Genomic DNA, 19,099 nt, shown 5'->3' with positions numbered 1-19,099 from the left:
CTGCTAGTTTTACCACAGCTTCAATGCCTTTAAAGCCACCACTTCTTACCTCTGCTGCTCCAACACAACCTCACAGCCCAGTGCAGGCAGAAACCTTCACCATACCAAGAGGGAGAGTCAGGAATACGTTACTCTCAACAAAGAGACACTGTCAACCACTCTTGCTCTCACTTACCAAATTCAGACAGTGTAAGAAAACAACAAGGAAGCGAGATTCTTATTTTATGGACCCCATTATATGGACCATTCAACATCAAGTCCAACCAGAGTCTGAACCTGGAGACATCCCAGGCCAGGCTGGATGGGGCTCTGAGAAACCTGAGCTGGATGAAGATGTCCCTGCTCATGGCAGGGGTTGGACTAGATGAACTTTGAAGGTCATGTCAAACTCAAACTATTCTGTGGTTTGATGATTCTATGACAGGAAAGCCTGGATGTAACGATGATTGATGGCTGGAAAAGGTCTTGCCTGGCTTGTGCAAGCCAAGCTGGCAGCTTCACCCATCAGCTATCCTGACTCAGAGGGGAGTAATAAACCGATTCCCCCACTCTCACACTGCCCCACAGTGCCCAGAGGATGCTGACCAGGGCCCCCAGGATGGGGATGCTTGGGCCAGGGGCGCAGTGAAGGGAACCCCCCGCACCCCGAAAAGCCAGGGAGAGCTGCAAGGCAGGCAGGGGAGAGGGCAGGGAGGCCGTGCCCCTGGGGACACAGCTCCATCCCCCAGCTGCTCTGAGCCCCACTCTGGCAGGACTCCCCTGCCCACAGGCTGTCCCGAAGCAGAGCGGCACCCCGGCTGTCCAGCTGCTCCCCTGGGACCCCCCGGCCTCTGGGCTCCAGCCTGTGCCAGGGCAGCCAGGGAGCCCCAGGCGTGCGGGTGCCCCAGCACCTGCTCCTCCCCGCTGCCCCAGCACTGCCCTTCTCTGTGGGCTCTGCCCGCTGCCAGGGCTGGGGGAGCCCAGGCTGCCAGGCTGCTTTAACTGCCCTGGATCCCCCGACCGGTCACTCTGTGAGGCACCGATCTTGGTGAACGGGCTTCTTGTGCCATGGGCCCTGGGCAAACAGAGCTTATCAGAGCCGCTGTGGGAGCAAACATCCCTCCTCGTGCCAGGGCAGCTCCGTCCTGCAATTGGCTTCGAGCGGCTGCCTGGGAACAAGCGCCTGCTTCATCACGTCCCTCTGGCCACATCCTGCTCAGGGACAGCACTGGCCTGGGCCGAGGATGGGGGCATTGACGGGACACTTGGTGGGGACAAGGGCCTTTGGTGAGCTGTGGCCACATCCCAGGAAGGGACGGGGCTGGAGCAAGAGCGTTGTTGGGGTTGGGGACACTGGGACCCACCATGCGGGATCAGCTCTGCAGAGTGGGAGCCAGGTTGTCTGGGAGGGCACAGTGACCCCAGGCAGGGGCAGGTGAGAGCCAGGGCAGGGGATGTTCCCTCTGCTCTGTTCTCAGTTGTGGCTGGAGACTGGACCAGTTGGGAGCTGGCGGTGCAAGGGAAATGGGGTGGGCTGGAGCTGGACACTGACACCACCCCAGTGCTTCCCCCAAGCCCAGCCCTCCTCTCCCAGAGCCCAGGATTCACCAGTGCTCCCCATTGTCAGTGCCAGCAGTGACTGAGGATCCCAGTCCCCAGCTGTCCACATTGCCCATTGCCCCAGCTGTCCTCCCAGCTCCCAGAGTTCCCGAATCCTGGGGTCCCTGGTGCCCCAAGAAGAGGAGTGACTCCCAGCCCCTCATTTATTTAAGGGGCTGGAAAGGGCTCAGAGATAATTGTGCTTAGAGACCCCAGATTTGAGGCTGGTGTCATCTCTGAGGGGGGTTCCACAGGGAAAGACTGGCCTGGGCGTTAAGGGGCGCTGGGACATGGTGGTGCTGGGAGGTGAGGGGCACTGGGAGATGGGAGGATCTGGCTTTTGGGGCTGTTGCAGGATGGTTTCGAGTTGGAGCAGTGGGTCATCAGCACAGGGTGTCTGGCTGTCAGGGACACACTCCTGTCCCCCCTCGCCACCGTGGATGCCTGGGCCCTTCCCCGTGCAGCTGCCCCATGCAGGAAGCTGCACTGATGCCAGGGAAGGCAGCCGGATCAGTGCTCAAGGCGGGGGTGACTCTGTGCCAAGGCTGGGTTGCCAGGGCGGTGTCTCTGCCAAGCCTGGCTTTGCCCTGGGGGCTGGAGGGGTGGGGAGGGGCAAGGAGTCGTCCTGGGAGGGATAAAGGTGCCCTCACCTTCTCCGGCATCACCCAGGACTCCCTGCACCGCAGAGGAAGATGAAGGTCGCAGTGCTCAGCGTGGCCCTGCTCTTCACCATCCTGCTGTGCACCCCCGCGGATGCGCAGGTGAGGCTCCAGTGAGGGCCCCCACCGGTTTCTTGTCTTGGTGCCCCCACAGCCCTCTTCTTTGGGCCTCCCCATTCCATCCTTTTGGGCCCCTCAGGTATCTCCTCCTCAGGATCTCCTCTGTGTCCTATATAGGGTCCCCAAATGCCCTCCCTTTGATGGATGCCAATGCCTTTCTTTCCATCTTTCCCCTCCGTCCTTTGCCTTTCATCCTGTCCACTGTAGTAGTGTCCCCAGATCCCCTTCCTTGAACACCCCCTCCCAAACACTTTCCCGATCCCCGCGTTTTGTTCCTCTGTTCTCCTCTTCCTCCTGCCCCCACCACCAACCTCACTTGAATTCCCCGTGTCCCCTCCCCTTGAATTCCTTTACCTCCCACTTGCATCCCACGCAGTCCTGTCCCTCCAGCACCCCCAGCCCGGTCCCTTGGGTTCTGCAAGTTCACAACAGTGCCCTGTCTCTGGGTCCCCCCCAACCCCCGTCCTCCTTGGAGGCCCCAAATTCCCATGTTATCCTTTTCCCCGACCCGAGCCCTGGTCCCTGCATGAACAGGTATCTCAGGTGAAACTTGGAGGAATGAGGCTGGGGGGAGCAGAAGGGATTTTCAGGCTCAGATGAAGGAGAATCCACGGGCCTGGGTGGGGCTGGTGTCACCTGTGTCCCACCCACAGCCCCATTTCTCTCCAAGCCAGACCAACCCCTTTCTCTTCTTTCATAGGCATATCCAGGAGTGTTGCTGGAAGCAAGTGGAGGTTCTCTCCTGCATGTAAGTAGTGGGGTGGACTTGGAGGACATCCAGTCTGGGGAACTGGAGGGCACTTTGGTCCTCCCCTCCCTTGCTGGGACTGGGACATCCCAGTGACCACTGAGGTCTCATGGTTTCTCTACAGGGGGGACTCAAACTCGGGCGAGTGAAGAGGGCTGCGGTGGGTGTCACAAGTTCTGCTGGCCCCACACCCTCCCTCCCATGGCCACGAAACTCCAGGGCATCCCAGCGTGACCCAGAACATGCCAGTGTGCCCCAGTACACTCCCATGCACCCCCCGCAGCCCCTCAGAACATCCCTGCTCCCCAGTGTTTTCCCAGGGATGCCCCATTGCCCAGGGCTCCCATTGCATTCCCGTCCATCCCATCACAACCCACTACACCCCAGTGCACCCCAGGATACCCCAGGACACAGCCCCTTCCCCAGGACCTCCACTGCTTTCTGTGCCCCACCACACAAGCTCACGTACCCCATTTTTCCCTGGAGTCACCTTCCCCAAGGACCTCATCGCTTTCTCCTGCCTCCAAATGCACCCAAGTGTGCCCCTCACCCAACCTTTCTCCCCAGCTCCCTCTGTCTGTCAGGGTGGATGATGTTTTGCAGCAGAAACGGCAGGTTCCAGATCTTCCAGCTGTTGACTTGGAATTGCAGAATACGCTGTTGCGACCTCTTGAACTCGAGGTGAGCAGCATCAGGGCATCTCCAGCCCCACCAAGGGTCCTGGACCCCGGGGCATCCCTGAGCTGTCTGGGTGGGCAGAACATGGATCCAGGACAAGAAAACAGAGGGGACTGTCCATGACCTGTGTCCCAGGCCACACTGGACAGAGCTGCCCCCATGACTTTTGTTGCACCCAGTGGGGCTCTATGGACCCAGAGGGTCACCGTGCAGGCCAGGCAGGGGCTCTGGGGCCATACAGACCCCGAGGATCACCCTGAGGGCTGGGCAGGGTTCTGCAAGATGTAGGGGCATCCCTTCAGCAAAGCTACGCTTGCGTGTGGATGGGTGTGTCTGTGTCCATGTTCCCACTGCTGTGCCAGCACTCGGACGCCTGGGTCCTCTCTGGCCACACCACGGCCATGAGCGGAGTGGCTGAGAGAGCCCAGACACCCGGGATGTCACTGTAAAGGACACCTCCTTCCCACCTGCCATGTGCCCCCAGATACGGGCAGATTAGGGGAAGGTGGAGTGTTCCCCCATGAGGCTGGAGGAGGCTGGTTCACGAGGACTGAGTTATGGACCAGTTAAACAATCTGGACATCCATAAATCCATGGGTCTGGGTGGGATGCACCTGCGGGTGCTGAGGGAGCTGGCTGAGGTCACTGTTAGGCCACTGTCCATCATCTTTGATAAGTCATAGGAAACGGGAGAGGTGCCCGAGGACTAGAGGAAAGCAAATGTCACTCCCGCCTTCAAAAAGGGCAAGAAGGAGGATCTGGGTATCTATAGACCGGTCAGCCTCACCTCCATCCCTGGGAAGACGATGGAACAACTTATCTTTGGTGCCATCTCAAGGCATATCAAGGAGATTAGGGGTCATTAGGGGCAGTCAACATGGCTTCACCAAGGGGAAGTTGTGCTTGACCAACCTCATTGACTTTTATGAGGACATAACAAGACGGATGGATGATTGCAAAGTGGTGGACGTGGTCTACCTTGACTTGAGTAAGGCATTTGACGCAGTCTCCCACAGCATCCTCACAGCTGAACTGAGGGAGTGTGGTCTGGATGAGCGGGGAGTGAGGTGACTGTGAACTGGCTGAAGGGAAGAAGTCAGAGAGTCGTGGTCAATGGGGCAGAGTCCAGTGGAGGCCTGTATCCAGTGCAGTGCCTCAGGGGGCAGTGCTGGGGCCAGTACTTTTCACTATATTCATGACTGACTTGGAAACAGATTCTTCGTGGGGCTCTGGTGAGAACCATCCCCCAAGGAACATATTTTGGTGTTGGGGCAGGAGAGGAGCGTGGACGGGCAGCCCGGACCCCTGGGTCCTCTGCCCTGCTCAGGGAGGGGAGGTTGTTCCCTGTACGATGGGCTCAGCACTCCTGGGCTCACAGGAGTCACCACCTCCAGAAGCCATCGGCTGTTCCCAAGGCCACCAGTGCAGCAAGTCAACATTTATTTGATGCAACCAGTCTGTTACAGCCAGTAATCCTGTGTAAAATCGATGCAAAATTACCACTGTGCTTAATTACAATGTGCCATATTACAATCAGGCCTTGACAAATTTCTCTGTTTTCCCTGAGAAATCACATTTCTGGCACTTCTACCCCCACATCCCAGCAGCAGCGTTTGTTAACACCGGGCAGCTTTGCTCTCCCAACAGCACTTCCAGTCATTCACGCCCAAGCCAACACATCACTGGAACCTGGCCACGCATTTTCAAACAATGTCCTTCTGGGGTCCAACTGATGCTGGGGTCGATTTTCTCCTGCAGAAATCCAGAAAATTCAGGCAATCTAAGGGAGGTTGGGATGTTTATTTGTTACCGGTCTCAGAGCTCTTGATGGTGACGTTGTTGCATTGCAGAGTAAAAGAAGAGAACTGGAAAAGGAGGTTGAGATTTTACAGGATGCAAAGTCCATCACACAAGAAGTAATTACTGTTCAAGCGGAGCGGTGCTATGAGCTGCAAGATAATGTAGACCGGCTGCTAGCATGTATTGCTAAAGAACAAAAGGAAAAATATGCCAAAAGTGAGTTTTTGTGTTCTCAGGTTTGTACTCTTACCACAAAACACTCTTGGAATCCCAAGGAATGGGATGGAAATATTTGGAGTGGATCCTCAGACTCCAATATTGAGTTTGAACTTGATCCTGACTTCAATGGCAGGGAGGTGGTGGGAGCACAACCCCCATACAAATGATGCTGCAGCAGGAACAAGCAGATGAGGGGGGCAGATCGCACAAACTCACTCTCCAAAGGAGTTAACGGCATTTTCAGAGATCTCTCAGCAGACGAGCGGGGAAGGAATTCCGGCACAGATTTTGCCAGCTTGGGATAGTGGAGCTGTGTCTATCCATTTATTGGCAGATGAACAAGATTTCTTAAGCCCTATAGCCTATGGTGATCAGATACAACAACAATATGCTCAGCTGCAAACTGTCAGAGGTCCGGACAGGCAAGATATTATTGCACCTACGCTATATCAATGTTTGTGTGCAGCCGTTTCAACAGCATATGCTGAACCTGTTGAATCTGTGTTGTCCCGTGGAAATTGGTGCACAATGGAGGAAAGTATTTCATTTAGTGCGGCAAATGGGGGTGGTGTATGCATTGATTATGGGATCCGATTCAGACAGGGTAGCAGTGACAAGTGCTACAGGTAATGCAGCACTCTGGCAAATGCCTTGAGGGGAACTGGGGCTGTAATTTCAGGACCCTCTGTTTGGGTGGTGGATAATGGAAATCCGGCAACACTGAGCAGAGTTACAGCACAGGTGATGAGAACACCAGTGCGGAATGACTTAGTACAAGCTGGTATCCCACAATCAGAAATAAGCGGGATCATACCATCACAAATTTTTTTTGCCGCTTGTAAAAGTTAATGCTTATGGAAAAAAGCCAACCAGCCCCAGCCCCCCTGCCCACACTGCACCCACCCTCCACCCCCTGTCACCTCAGTGGAAGACCAGTTTGCCTTTACCTGGCAACAAAAGCAGTATACTTGCCGAGTACTGTCTCAGAGATACAAACACGGTCCCTCAATTTGCCACCAGATGATAGTAGCTGATATAGCACTATGGTCGGGTACTGTTACTGACTGCCATGAGATTGATGATCTGTTGATTGTGGCAGCGTCACAACAAGAAGCTGAAGCAGCTGCTGAATTTTCAAAGGTGCATTTACAGGACCAAGGCTGGGCAATTACTCTGACGAAAACGCAGGGCCCTTGTGCCACTGTACTACTTTTAGAAATAGTTCTGCATAGGCAGCTTAGAGAAACACCAGATTAAGTACAGCACACAGTGCAGCAGTTTTCTGCACCAGCTCCAAAAAACCAATTACATGCCTTTTTAGGACTTTTAGGGCATTGGAGCATTTTCATGCCTGGCTGAATAACTTGTGTAATTCCTTGGCAAGATGAATGGGACACCTGATTATTGCAGAAATATGTTTTTTCCTTTTTCTGTATGTTTATTGTGTGCCCCTGTAAATTGCTCTGTGCTACACCTCACAAGCACAAATGAACAACTCTGGCTTCGCTGGCCCCAGCAGAAGCAAGTCCCCTGAGCGAGGGGGTGGAATGTATGGGGATATAGGGAAAGATTTGGCGAGGTGATGAGTTAAATGTAAATACACTCCAGTGACTTGCGCCTGCCTGTAGAAAGGGATCGCACAGACACTTTTACAGGCAGTGTGTGACACTGGCTCATTTAAAACATCTCCATCTACAGACACACTCACCCGTCCTGCGCAGCATTCGGAACCTCCTCATCCACCACAGCTCAGGCGGGAACAGAACAAATCCTCCTGCTTTCCCCACACCGAGAGCAGCCAGTTTTCCCTGCAAGCACAACAGCAGCTCGTGCGCTACATCTCCCAACCACGCTCGTTACCGCAGAGGCTTCGGCAGCGCTAACCAGGACAGTCTGTACTTGTGCAAGTGATGAGCTCGGTCTCAGCACAAGGGCCGGGACGGCTGCAGCACACAGGGAGAGCGTTGTAGCTGTTTCTCCTGGAAGGCGGGGCTGCAGGAAAGGAAATAAATTAGTTTTTCAGGAACAAGAAGAACACATTCAAATCACAAGGGAAAATCTGGAACAAAACACTAAAACCCCCGGTTTTGCAGGGAGCTGGAAAAAACACCTAAAACCTGTCCCCGGACCCTTCCCTTTTCCGTCTCGCAGACAATTTCCTCACTCATCGACAAGGGCACATGAACACTCCAGGGGTCTGTCTGTGTGCTGCGGGTAAACACAAACACCACCTTTTCAGCTGGTCCATATATCCCCAGATAGAAGCAAATGAACTCAAACGCTGTCGCCTGCCAAGAGCTTTGTCACCTCAGAAATTACCTGCAGGGCCCGCTGGACAACTGCAGAGCGGGCGACTCATACACCCTGGGCCACAACCTCGGCTGCCTGGAACGGTCACGGCTCTCTCAGAAATCTGGGCAGGAGTCAAAACCATTCTGGTTCGAGAGCAAGACCGGCTCGAGCTCAAGTTTCCTTTCGCATTCTGACACCTGGAAGCTCAGTCATAAAGGCTCCACGGGTCCACACCAACGGAGCTCTCCCAACAGGCACTTCCAGTCGTTCACACCCAGGCCAACACGTCACTGGAAGCTGGCCACACATTTTCAAACAATGTCCTTCTGGGGTCCAACTGATACTGGGGTCCATGTCCTCCTGCAGAAACCCACAAAAATCTGGCAATACAAGACGTGCTCCTCTCTGCTCCAACAGCTCTCAACCTCCAGCACTTGAGCTTTCATGGCATTGCAGAAATAACAGAACAAACCCTAATGCAAAAGATAAAAGCAGAGCACGCTCCTTAAAAAGCAAATCCCAACACGAGTGCTCATTGCAATCAAAGGAAGCTGGGACACTGCCCTTCAAACGCTCTGGCTGTGCAGCCTGGACGAGACGGTGTCTGCGGTTCAGCAGCATCCATGCTCGTCACGACCGGCTGGTGCTGTCACCCCAAATCTCGGCAGCAGCGATTGTTAACACCGGTTAACAGCTTCAGGTACCCAGAGCTGCCTTCAGCTCACGTGAAAGCATCTCCTCGTAACGCCCAGTGTGAGCCCAAGAACGACGCCTCCTTCTTTGCTGCCTCGAAAACAAAACCTATTTCACTTCACCATGAGACCCTCCGATATTTCATTTCTACTTCCTGCCTTTAACACCCTCACTGCTACACTTACACTGCTCTCTCCCTGCGTGCCCTCGTGTCTCACAAACCCTTCCTCTTCCCCTGCAGTGATGGGACTTTTTTTAGTTTTCTTTTTCATAGATCCTGCCACTTTTAGACAGATCACAGAAACACCTGAGGGATTATTGATGCATTATCACCCACCAGCTTTTCATCTCAGGAAATGGGATGCCAGAGGCCAAGAGCAGGTTGTTTTGGGCACTCTCATGGGATTTGGGAAACTCAAGTGTCCTCTCTTCTCCCTCTCTCCTGGACACCTAAACAGGAATCACACTTCTCTGGAAAAAAAGCTTAGGTGTTCCCAGAACCTCAGGAGGCGTGGTACAGTGATTCCTGGGTTTAAGAAGCTCAGCATATGTCTTGTCTCTTTTCCTTCAATTGTGGCTTCAATGCCCGGCTCATTTGTAGGTTCCGTACATGGATGCTGACATTTACAGATCAACCTGCTCTGAAAGAATTGATATGGTAGGCTGTTAGTTTGGGAAGGTATAGAGAGTAAAAGAGAAGAAATTTGCTTTGGGCACATGAAAAGGGAAGCCAAGGATGTGGTCAGAGCTGTTTGGGGCACCTGTAAAGCAGCCCGGAAACTGATGTGAATCACTTCTGGGGTCAGGGAGAACATGAGAGCTCTCCCTGCTTTGAAAACATGAAGGAGAAGGAAGGACAGCGTCATTCAGGCTGGAAGAGACCTCAGGAGGTGTCTCAACCAACCTCCTGCTCAAAGCAGGGTCAGATCAGATTACTCAGAATTATCCAAACATGTCTCGGTCACTCTCTGGGACAGAGCTGGTGCACACTCCCTGGGAAACAGCTTCCAGTGCTTGACTAGCCCTGTGCTGGAGAAGTTTCTCCTTCTGTGTAGCCCAATCCTCTCTTGATTCAGCAAATTTTCTGTTGTCCATGTGTCTTGTACCAAGGACGTAAGCCTGACTCCGTCTTCCTGGGAACAGTGCCACGCTGCTACATGTTTCCCCCAGGATCTTCCCTTCCCCAGGCTGGACAGGCCCAGCTCCCTCAGCCCCTCCTCACAGGCAAAGTGCTCCAGCCCCTGAACATCTTGGGGGCCCTTTGCTCAACCCACTCCAGCTTGCTGACATCTTTCCTCTCTTGGGACCTGAAATCTGAACACAGTAACCTACATAATCCCCTCCCTCACTCTCCTGGTCACACAGCCCAGCGTGCTCCTGTGGTAACAGGAACAAGAATTTTTGAGAAACCCCTAGGCCTAATGTAGCTAGGGTAGGCCTAATGTAGCAAGACTAGGCCTAATGAAACAGAAACCCAATAGGGAAACAATAGCTCTATAGAGACTGGACATGAGGCAAAGCTGGATGTCCTTGGCTTGCAAGCTGGAAAAGCTACATGACTTCTGCTGAGTAGCAGCACAAAATGACAATATGCATGCTCAAGAAATTAGATCAAGAAGCTGATACTGGGGGTCACCAGCTGCGAAGACCACCAGAGACCCCTGATGAAGACTCTTGAATACCAAAGATGGACTTCTGGCGGAGTGCAGGGTTATGTAAATAATTTATGTTTAATGCACTAACTAAGCAGTAGAGACAAAGGAATATGCAATAGGTATATGTAATAAATACCAAGAAGTGCACATCACGTGCACACTCGGTTAGAGGAGCAATCCTCCAAGCATCCAGCACGCTGTAATAAAAGTGCTGCTTTGTAACACTTTCAAAACAGTGTTAAAGAGCCTTTTTGCCAACTTTTCGGTATCACTAGGCCTCCCTTGCTGCCAGGGAACACACGGCCTCCTGCCCAGCTCCCTGCCCGCCCAGACCTTTCCCCTGCAGAGCAAACCCTGGTGTTGGTCATTGCTGCGTTTCCTGAGGTTCATGCCAATGCGTACTCTCCTGCTTCTTGAGGAAGGAAAAGACCTGGAGTTCTTTTTACCAAAGACTCAGGCAAAGAAGCATTGAGTCCCTCAGCCTCACCTGTGTCTGCTCTTATTAAATCACCCTCCTCCATTTTCCTTGTTCAGCCTTTATCACTAGCACAGCAATCATAACTCTTCTTTTTGCTCTTGACTTTCCTTGTCACCAACAATTCCTTTTGCCTCAAAACGGCCTTCAAAACAAAGGAAGTATATGTAGAATCCCTCTCTGTAGCCTGTCCTTTCTGTCACCTCCTGGTAGCTGCTTCATGGCCCTGTCAATGTCCCATCCCAGCAGCCCTGCTGCCCCACATGTGGTCCCACAGGCCCACTGGGCAGGCACAGCGTGGGACTGGGAGCATTCAGGTATGTGTAAAGGGCCCCTGTTACACTTGCAAAGACAGATCCCTGTCCTCTTGTGACCCTCAAACTCTTGCCACCTTCCCCAGGGCCTGACCTCCTCCCTGCCTGGGCTGCTTCCCATGTGGATCTTTGCAGACGGCTCTGCTCTGGAGTTGGCTGGAGTGGGGCTGGGCAGGGCTGGCTGTTCCCCTGATACTGGCACCAAGCCCAGCAGGAGGATGGAGACGGTGTCCCAGCAAAACTCTCCTGCAAACCTGCGGTGAGTGGCCATGCTGGAAATTGCTGGTGGGAGAGGCTGGGGGCTGGCAAAGACCCTGACCATCTTCCCAGTCTGCCCATGGCCCCAGGGGCACAGACCAGCCTCCTCTCTCCTGCACCTGCAGGTCTTCATTCTCTTCCACCAGCCCTGGCTCTGCACCACAAATCCCCTGCTGTGTGTCCTCCTCCTGCATGGTCACACAGCTCAGCCAGCTCTGGGGTGTCCTCTCCCAGCACTTTCCAGCTCAGCCCAGCCCTGCCCAGCTCTCCCCACAGCCTGGCTTTCTCTCCAGCCCAGCCCAGCAGAGCAGCCCAGGCTGGGCTGGTCCCACGGCCGTGCCCAGCGCAGGGGTTGCAGAGCTCTGGGCACTCACCCACAGCCCCAGCCCCTCTGAATGGCACAGCAGCTGCTGGGGGCAGAGTGTTCAGCCCCCCATGAGCCCCAAGGCACAAGGAAACCATAAGGGCATGTGGAAGCCAGCCATGGAGGAGGAGACAGAGGCCTCTGTCTCCCTTCGTCCTTGCTTTTGTCTTCAAGAACTCTTTATTGCCCAGTGCCAGGAGCCCCATGGTGCAGGTATCTCTCCCCAGCACAAGGTTCCTGACCTTCAGGCTCCTCAGCTGCTCCTGCTGCCCCTGTTAGAAAGCAGGCTGCCCTGAGCTGGTTCGTGCAGAATTAGGTTTCTCTTTGGGATTTATTTCTCTGGAAGTACAGAGTTGCTACTTTGCTCTTCTCCAGGGATGCCCTAACCCCAGAGATCCTTGTCACAGGGGACACTGTCCATGCTGCCCTGGTGTCAGCTGCTACTGCCCCCTCCCCTTGTCCCCACGGGGCCCTGGGCTGGCAGTGTAGCCAGCAGGCTAGTATAGACCAAGCGGGCTGTGGTGTCCAAAAGCTGTGGGGAGACAGTCCCAGGCAGGTCCCTGTAGGTCATTCACCATCTTCAGGGACACTGTGAAGCCACAGGTGAAGGCTCAAACCAGGACCATTCCTAACACATTGTCCCATGAACTCCTTCCCTCAGCCCATGGAGAACACAAGCATGGCTTCACGGAGACAATTTATTCAGTCTGTTCCTGACCTAAGATTTGGAAGAAGAGCCTGAACTCCAGACACTGTCATTGAGGAAATCCCCTTTTTATTACAGAGATACATTACAGGATGCCACTGTACTGTCCTGCCAGACACACATACAGAAGTCCCTGAGACAGACAGGCTGGGTTCATGTCTCTGGTGAAGAAGAGTGTATGTAGACAGTCATGGACAAACATGATTAGCATGCACAAAATTTCCAAAGCACAGGAGGTTCCTAACATGAACTGGAAATCACTTGTGAGAAGATACGGACAGCTTATTTGTATTGAGAGCCAAGTGATTGAATCAGCTTCTTCAGAGAATCCTTAAGCTCCTGGTTCCTCATGCTGTAGATGAGGGGGTTCACTGCTGGAGGAACCACTGAATAAAGAACTGACACCACCAGATCGAGGGACTGGGAGAAGATGAAGGGGGCTTCAGGTAGGCAAATGCACCAGTGCTGACAAACAGGGAGACCACGACCATGTGAGGGAGGCACGTGGAAAAGGCTTTGTGCCGACCGTGCTCAGAGGGGATCCTCAGCACGGCCCTGAAAATCTGCACATAGGACAGCAAAATGAACACAAAACAAACAAAGAGTAAAAATGCACTGAGCACAATAAATCCATTTTTTCTGAGGTAGGAGCGTGAGCAAGAGATCTTGAGGATCTGGGGGATTTCACAGAAGAACTGGTCCAGGGCATTGCCCTTGCAGAGTGGTAGCGAAAAGGCACTGGCTGTGTGCAGCAGAGCATTGAGGAACCCAGTGGCCCAGGCAGCTGCTGCCATGTGGACACAAGCTCTGCTGCCCAGCAGGGTCCCGTAGTGCAGGGGTTTGCAGATGGCAACGTAGCGGTCATAGGCCATGATGGTGAGGAGACAATACTCTGCTGTGATGAAGAATAGAAACAAAAAGAGCTGTGCAGCACATCCTTCATAAGAGATGGCCCTGATGTCCCAGAGGGAACTGGCCATGGATTTTGGGACAGTAGTGGAGATGAAGCCCAGGTCAAGGAGGGAGAGGTTGAGCAGGAAGAAGTACATGGGGGTGTGCAGGTGCTGGTCCCAGGCTATGGTGATGATGATGAGGCCGTTGCCCAGGAGGGCAGCCAGGTAGATGCCCAGGAAGACCCAGAAGTGCAAGAGCTGCAGCTCCCGTGTGTCTGTCAATGCCAGGAGGAGGAACTGGGTGATGGAGCTGCTGTTGGACATTTGCTGCCTCCAAGCATAGGGTACTGTTACAGAAGGAAAAGACAGTGAGATGTTAGGGGTTGCTTCTCTGAGCAGAGTCAAAATAATTTCTCACACACCCTCCCCCTGCTCCACACCCCCTTGTCCTTTTCCAGACCTTCCCTCAGCTCTGTGTCTGAGCCCTGGGTGGTGCTGGCTGGAGGTGCCGTGAGGAGCAGGGCCTGTGCCCGCTGGCTGCTGAGGAGTCAGCCCTGCTCTGCAGCAGTGGGGTCATGGGAACGGGGGCAGGGGACAGTCCTGGGGTTCAGCTTTGTCACATGAAGCTGCTCTTGGTCCGGAAAAATATTTGCTGTTTCTTGACATGGGGCCTCTGTTGAAAACATGAAATGACAACATAAAATTAGGACAGACTCCTCTGAGCAAATCCACTCCATTTGTCATAGAAATCACCCCCAATTGAAATGCATTTCCTTTCTCTGGTCTGTGCTGGCTGAGTGTGCTGTGGGGAGCAGGACCTCCGTCCATGTGTTGCCAAGCAGCCAGCATTGCCCTCCTGCAGAGGGGACATGGGAGCTGCTTTGTGACACCTCTGATGATCACAAGCCGTGTCAGATGTAATACACCGTTAATGTAAAAGTTCAGTATCTGCCCTCATGATTCTCAAGTGCATGGGCTGCGGATCAGAAACTTAGCATGTCACTATAATTTTGTCTTTTATTTTCCACCACCATGTCTGATAAGTGGATTCTTTTTGTTTTATTTTGTTTTTCTGGGGTTTGTTTATTTGGTTTGTGTTGTGTTCTGTTTGTTTTGTGTTGCATTTTGTTTATGTTTGTTTGTTTGCTGTTTGCTTTTTTGCTTTTTAAAGGGGTAGAAATCGTCATTTTTATGACTGAAAGTGTGAAGAGTCCTGTGACAAGATAGGCAAAAGGGTTCAGCTCTCTGTCTCCGTGCAGAGTCAGAAAAGCAGCAGCATCCCTCAGGATGTTTCTCATCTGCCCTATACTTTCTCTTCTGCTGCCTTGCAGATGACTTCACACACAAAATGCTCTTTGAAAAGACCCAAACAACTGGAGTCCTACGGGAGCAGGGAAGCACTGTTTGAAAGGGCAGATCTGCAAACCCTTGCATGTCCCAGCCCTGAGGTGGAGATGGGATGGAGAGAGCAGGACACAACCCCTCACCGAGAGAGGCCAAGGACTCTGAGAGGAGAGTGCCGACCCCCAAGGAAAGGCTCAGCACCCCTGGGGTCCTACAGCAGAGCTGGGCCTTTCTGGGGGCAGCTTGCAAACCCAGCAGGACAGGCAGAGCAGAGTCAGGGCTCCTGAAGATGGGATGTGCTAAAGGGACAGTCAGATTATTGCCCAGTGGACAACACCCAGCAGACATCTGCAGAGAAGGACCAAAAGAGCTCCTGAACACCCCCTGCTCTGCTGCCTGGAGCTGTCCCTGCCTGCAGCTGTGACTCTGTCCCCAGGTCTCCTCTTGTCAGTGTCACAGACCCCATCCCGCCCGCTGTGTGCTCAGCCCTGCCCTGCAGACCCCTCCCAGCAGCCGACACTGCCCAGGGGCAGCTCTGTGTGGGCTGGCTCTGATGGGAACATCAGACCAGCCCCGATGAGGCTGGAAAGTGATGCTGATGCCATCCGTAAGCCAGGATGTGTTGATTTCTGATACTTCCTGGTTTATTTCTCTCCAATAGGAACAGATCTGGAGTTCCAGTGCCCCCTCCTGAACTGAGACAATAATTTCTATGTCCCATTGCCCACATACCCACAGTAGAAGACTGAAAGAACAGGATCCTCCCCTTTCAAGTAGCTCCAGACTTGCTGTATTTCTTAAAAAGTCTCCTGGGATGTCTTGTACTGATCGGGAGCTGTGAGCAGCCCTGATCCTTGCAGAACCCTCTCGACAGCAGGACCCTGCACTGCCAGAGGTTGCCCCTTCCACCCACAGCTTCTCCCCACAGCACCGCGGGGATCTCTCTGGGCAGGCTGAGCGCTGACCCTGGCAGGCGGCAGAGTCCCTGCCTGGAACACAGCCCTGGGGTGCAGGGACCCTGCTCTGCAGGACAGCCCTGGACACCCCTGGGTGCACACCCGGATGCAAACCTACACAATCGTCCCTGGCAGAAAGCAGCCATCATGCCCTGTCTCTCTAACCGTGCATCAGGGAAGCCCTGCTTTGGAGCACCTCCTCTGTCTCTAACTTAGAGAAACTAAGAGTGTCCTCCTGACAGATCCCATAATCTGTGGCATGCTCCGGTTTTCAGACATCCTTCCAGGAACTGAAGCTGAATTGCCCTGCACCCAGTGACTTACCACGTAGAGGGCTGTGAAGATTTCTCCCTCAGTAATCTCTCAGCATCCTCCCACCACAGACTGTCCTTAAGCCGTCTCAGCCTCACAGGTCTCTTCTCATTGCCTGCAGGGAGTGATCCCAGCCCAGGTCCTGGGCAGAGCTGTCTCACTGTTCTGTGCTGCCCACTTACCATGAGCTCCCTGTGTCCCAGGAGCCCAGCCCAGCTCAGCAGCACAGGACCAGCCCAAGGTGACACTTTTTCTGTGTCCTCTGGGTTTCCTCCAGATGTCTCTGGGCTCCAGGGGAAGCTGCTGTGAAACAAGCTGCAGTAAATAATGATGTTCCTTCCCTCAACTGGGAAGAGACAGTTTTTTCCTGTCGTGTCATTTCTCCCATAAGAAAAAGAATTAAATCCAAGAACCACATTATTGTTGTCTCATATTTAGACAGAACGTGCAGACAGAGACAGAGAATGATCTCATTTACCATTGCTGAGAGAAGGCATTCAGCTCCCGTTCCATGTTGTCCTCAGCTGCACCCCCCCACACACACAGCACAAACCCACAAGAGGTGGATTCCTCTGTCCTCAGCTCAGGTGCACACACAATAGACACCTGCATGAGAGCTCCTTGTCTCATCTCCTGTGGTAATTAATGGAGATGGAGGCCAGGAGTGATGGGTTGAGATACAAAGACCTGGTGACCTCTGAAGTGCTGGAGTTGGTCCAGGTTATGTGGAGCTGGCTACCAGCTCGAGTGGAGCAATGCTGAGAGAAAGGGCAGCATGTGGAGGCAACTTATTGTAGGCTGGTGGGGAATCTTTTTGGCTGACAGAAATGGTATCTGATGCCCACTTCTAGGACAACAGAACCTGTCTCTGTTTGTTATGTTCTGAGCAGCTTAAGCAGGGAATCATCTGATGAAATGGAGACATGAACCATCAGGAGAGATTATTTTCATCAACCAGGTTTACTAGATCTCCATTGACTATACCAATGTTTCTGTCAAGAACATCCCCACTTTGTCTGATAAAATTCAGGGCAGTTACTCCACTTAGTGCCAATTACAGGCCTCCAGTCTTACATGAGGTGCCGAGGGTCTCGCACGCAGCTACAAATATCTGGCAGGGGCCACAATTGTCCTGTACCAGGAAGCCATCCCCATTCAGACATAGTGTGTGACAGACACCCCAGACGGCATTGCAGAGCTATTTGGTGCCTTTGTGCAAGAAGCTGGTTGCCACCACTGCAGTGTGTCAAGGTCTGTCCCTTCTCTATCCAGCAGATGTAGAGCAGTCCATGAGTAGGAAGCACATCACACTGGGGTCTCTGTGTATGTACCTGCATTTTTAAACTTTGTTTTTTCTCTCCACAAACCTTTACTCGCCCCCTGGATAACACAGTCAAGGACAAGCAAACAAGGGGGATGCTGTTGTGAGTGTTTACTACAGGCCACCTGATCAGGAGGAGGAAGCTGATGAGGCTTTCTACAGACAGCTGGAAACAGCCTCACCTTCACATGTCCTGATTCTCATGGGAGATATCAATCACCCTGACATCTGCTGGGTGGGGAATACAGCTACACACAAACAGCCCAGGAGCTTCCTACAGATCATTGGTGACAACTTTTTGGCCATGATGGTGGAGAAGCCAAAGAGGAGATGTGTGCTGCTGGACATTGTCCTAACAAACCAAGAAGAACTGGTTGGAGAACTGATGAGTTGGGTCATGTACTGGCTGGATGGCAGAGCTCAGAGGGTTGTGACCAACAGTACGGAGTCTGGTTGGAGGCCTGTAGTCAGTGGGGTTCCCCAGGGGTCAGTACTGGGTCCAGTCCTGTTCACCCTGTTCATCAATGACCTGAATGAAGGGACTGAGTGCACCTCAGCAAGTTTGCTGACGATATCAAACTGGGAGGAAGGGCCGACACAGCAGAAGGCTGTGCTGCCATCCAGAGAGACCTGGAAAGGCTGGAGGAGTGGGCAGAAAAGAACCTGATGATGTTTAACAAGGTCAAGTGTAGGGTGCTGCAGCTGAGGAGGAATAATGCCAGGCACCAGCACAGGTCAGGGGCAGACCTGCTGGAAAGCAGCATTGCAAAGAAGGACTTAGGAGTTCTGGTCAACAACAGGTTGACCATGAGTCAACAATGTGTTCTTGTGTCCGAGGCGGGCAGTGATATCCTGGGGTGTATTAAGAAAAGCGTGACCAGCAGGTCGAGGGAGGTTGTCCTCCCCCTCTACGCTGTCCGGGTGAGCTCACATCTGGAGTTACTGTGTCCAGTTCTGGGCTCCCCGGTGTAAAAAGGACAAGAAACTACTGGACAGAGTCTAGCAGCAGACTATGAAGATGATTTGGGGCCTAGAGCACCTTTCTTATGAGAAGAGACTGAGAGACCTGGGTCTGTTCAGCCTGGAGAAGAGAAGGCTGAGAGGAGATTTCATCCATGTTTATAAATATCTCCAGGGTGGGTGTCAACAGGATGGGACCAGACTCCTTTCAGTGGAGCCCAATGATAGGATGAGGGGCAATGGGCACAGAGTGAGGCATAGGAGGTTCCATCTGAGTATGAGGAGAAACTTCTTTACTTTGAGGGTGCCAGAGCCCTCGAACAGGCTGCCCAAAGAGGTTGTGAAGTCTTCTTCTCCGGAGACATTCAGGACCCTCCTGGATACATTCGTGTGCAATCTACTCTAGGTGTACCTGCTTTAGTAGGTGGGTTGAACTAGATGATCTCCAGAGGTCCCTTCCAACCCCAGCCATTCTGTGATTGTGTGAGATGTCATGATTGAGGGCAGCCTCAGCCGCAGTGACCATGAGGCAGTGGAGTTTAGGATCCTGCATGGAGGAAGCAGGACAATAAATAGGACTAAAACCATGGATTTCAGCAGGGCAAATTCTGGCCTCTTCAAGGTCCTGCTTGGAAGCATCTCATGGGATAGGAGTCTGGAAGGCAGGGGGGTCCAAGAGAGCTGTCTAATATTTGAAAATCACTTCCTCCAAGCTCAATACCGATATAAGCAAGATATCAGGTAAAGGGAGTAA

At 53.0% G+C, this 19,099-nt stretch overlaps 1 protein-coding gene across 1 annotated transcript; it reads right to left on the bottom strand.

Annotated features, from left to right (window-relative positions):
- Positions 1–12,927: 12,927 nt before the first annotated feature.
- On the bottom strand, positions 12,928–13,776 carry LOC308048810 (olfactory receptor 14A16-like; the record flags this gene model as incomplete). Its single annotated transcript, XM_080358119.1, has 1 exon — positions 12,928–13,776. The coding sequence occupies one exon, from the start codon at positions 13,774–13,776 to the stop codon at positions 12,928–12,930; it is 849 nt and encodes a 282-aa protein (XP_080214245.1).
- Between the last annotated feature and the right edge of the window lie 5,323 nt (positions 13,777–19,099).

Source organism: Nesoenas mayeri (assembly GCF_963082525.1).
Source record: "Nesoenas mayeri genome assembly, chromosome: 23".
Classification (NCBI taxonomy): Eukaryota; Metazoa; Chordata; class Aves; order Columbiformes; family Columbidae; genus Nesoenas; species Nesoenas mayeri.
The sequence above is the reverse complement of the archived record's forward strand: the minus strand, read 5'-3'. Positions and strand labels throughout refer to the sequence as shown.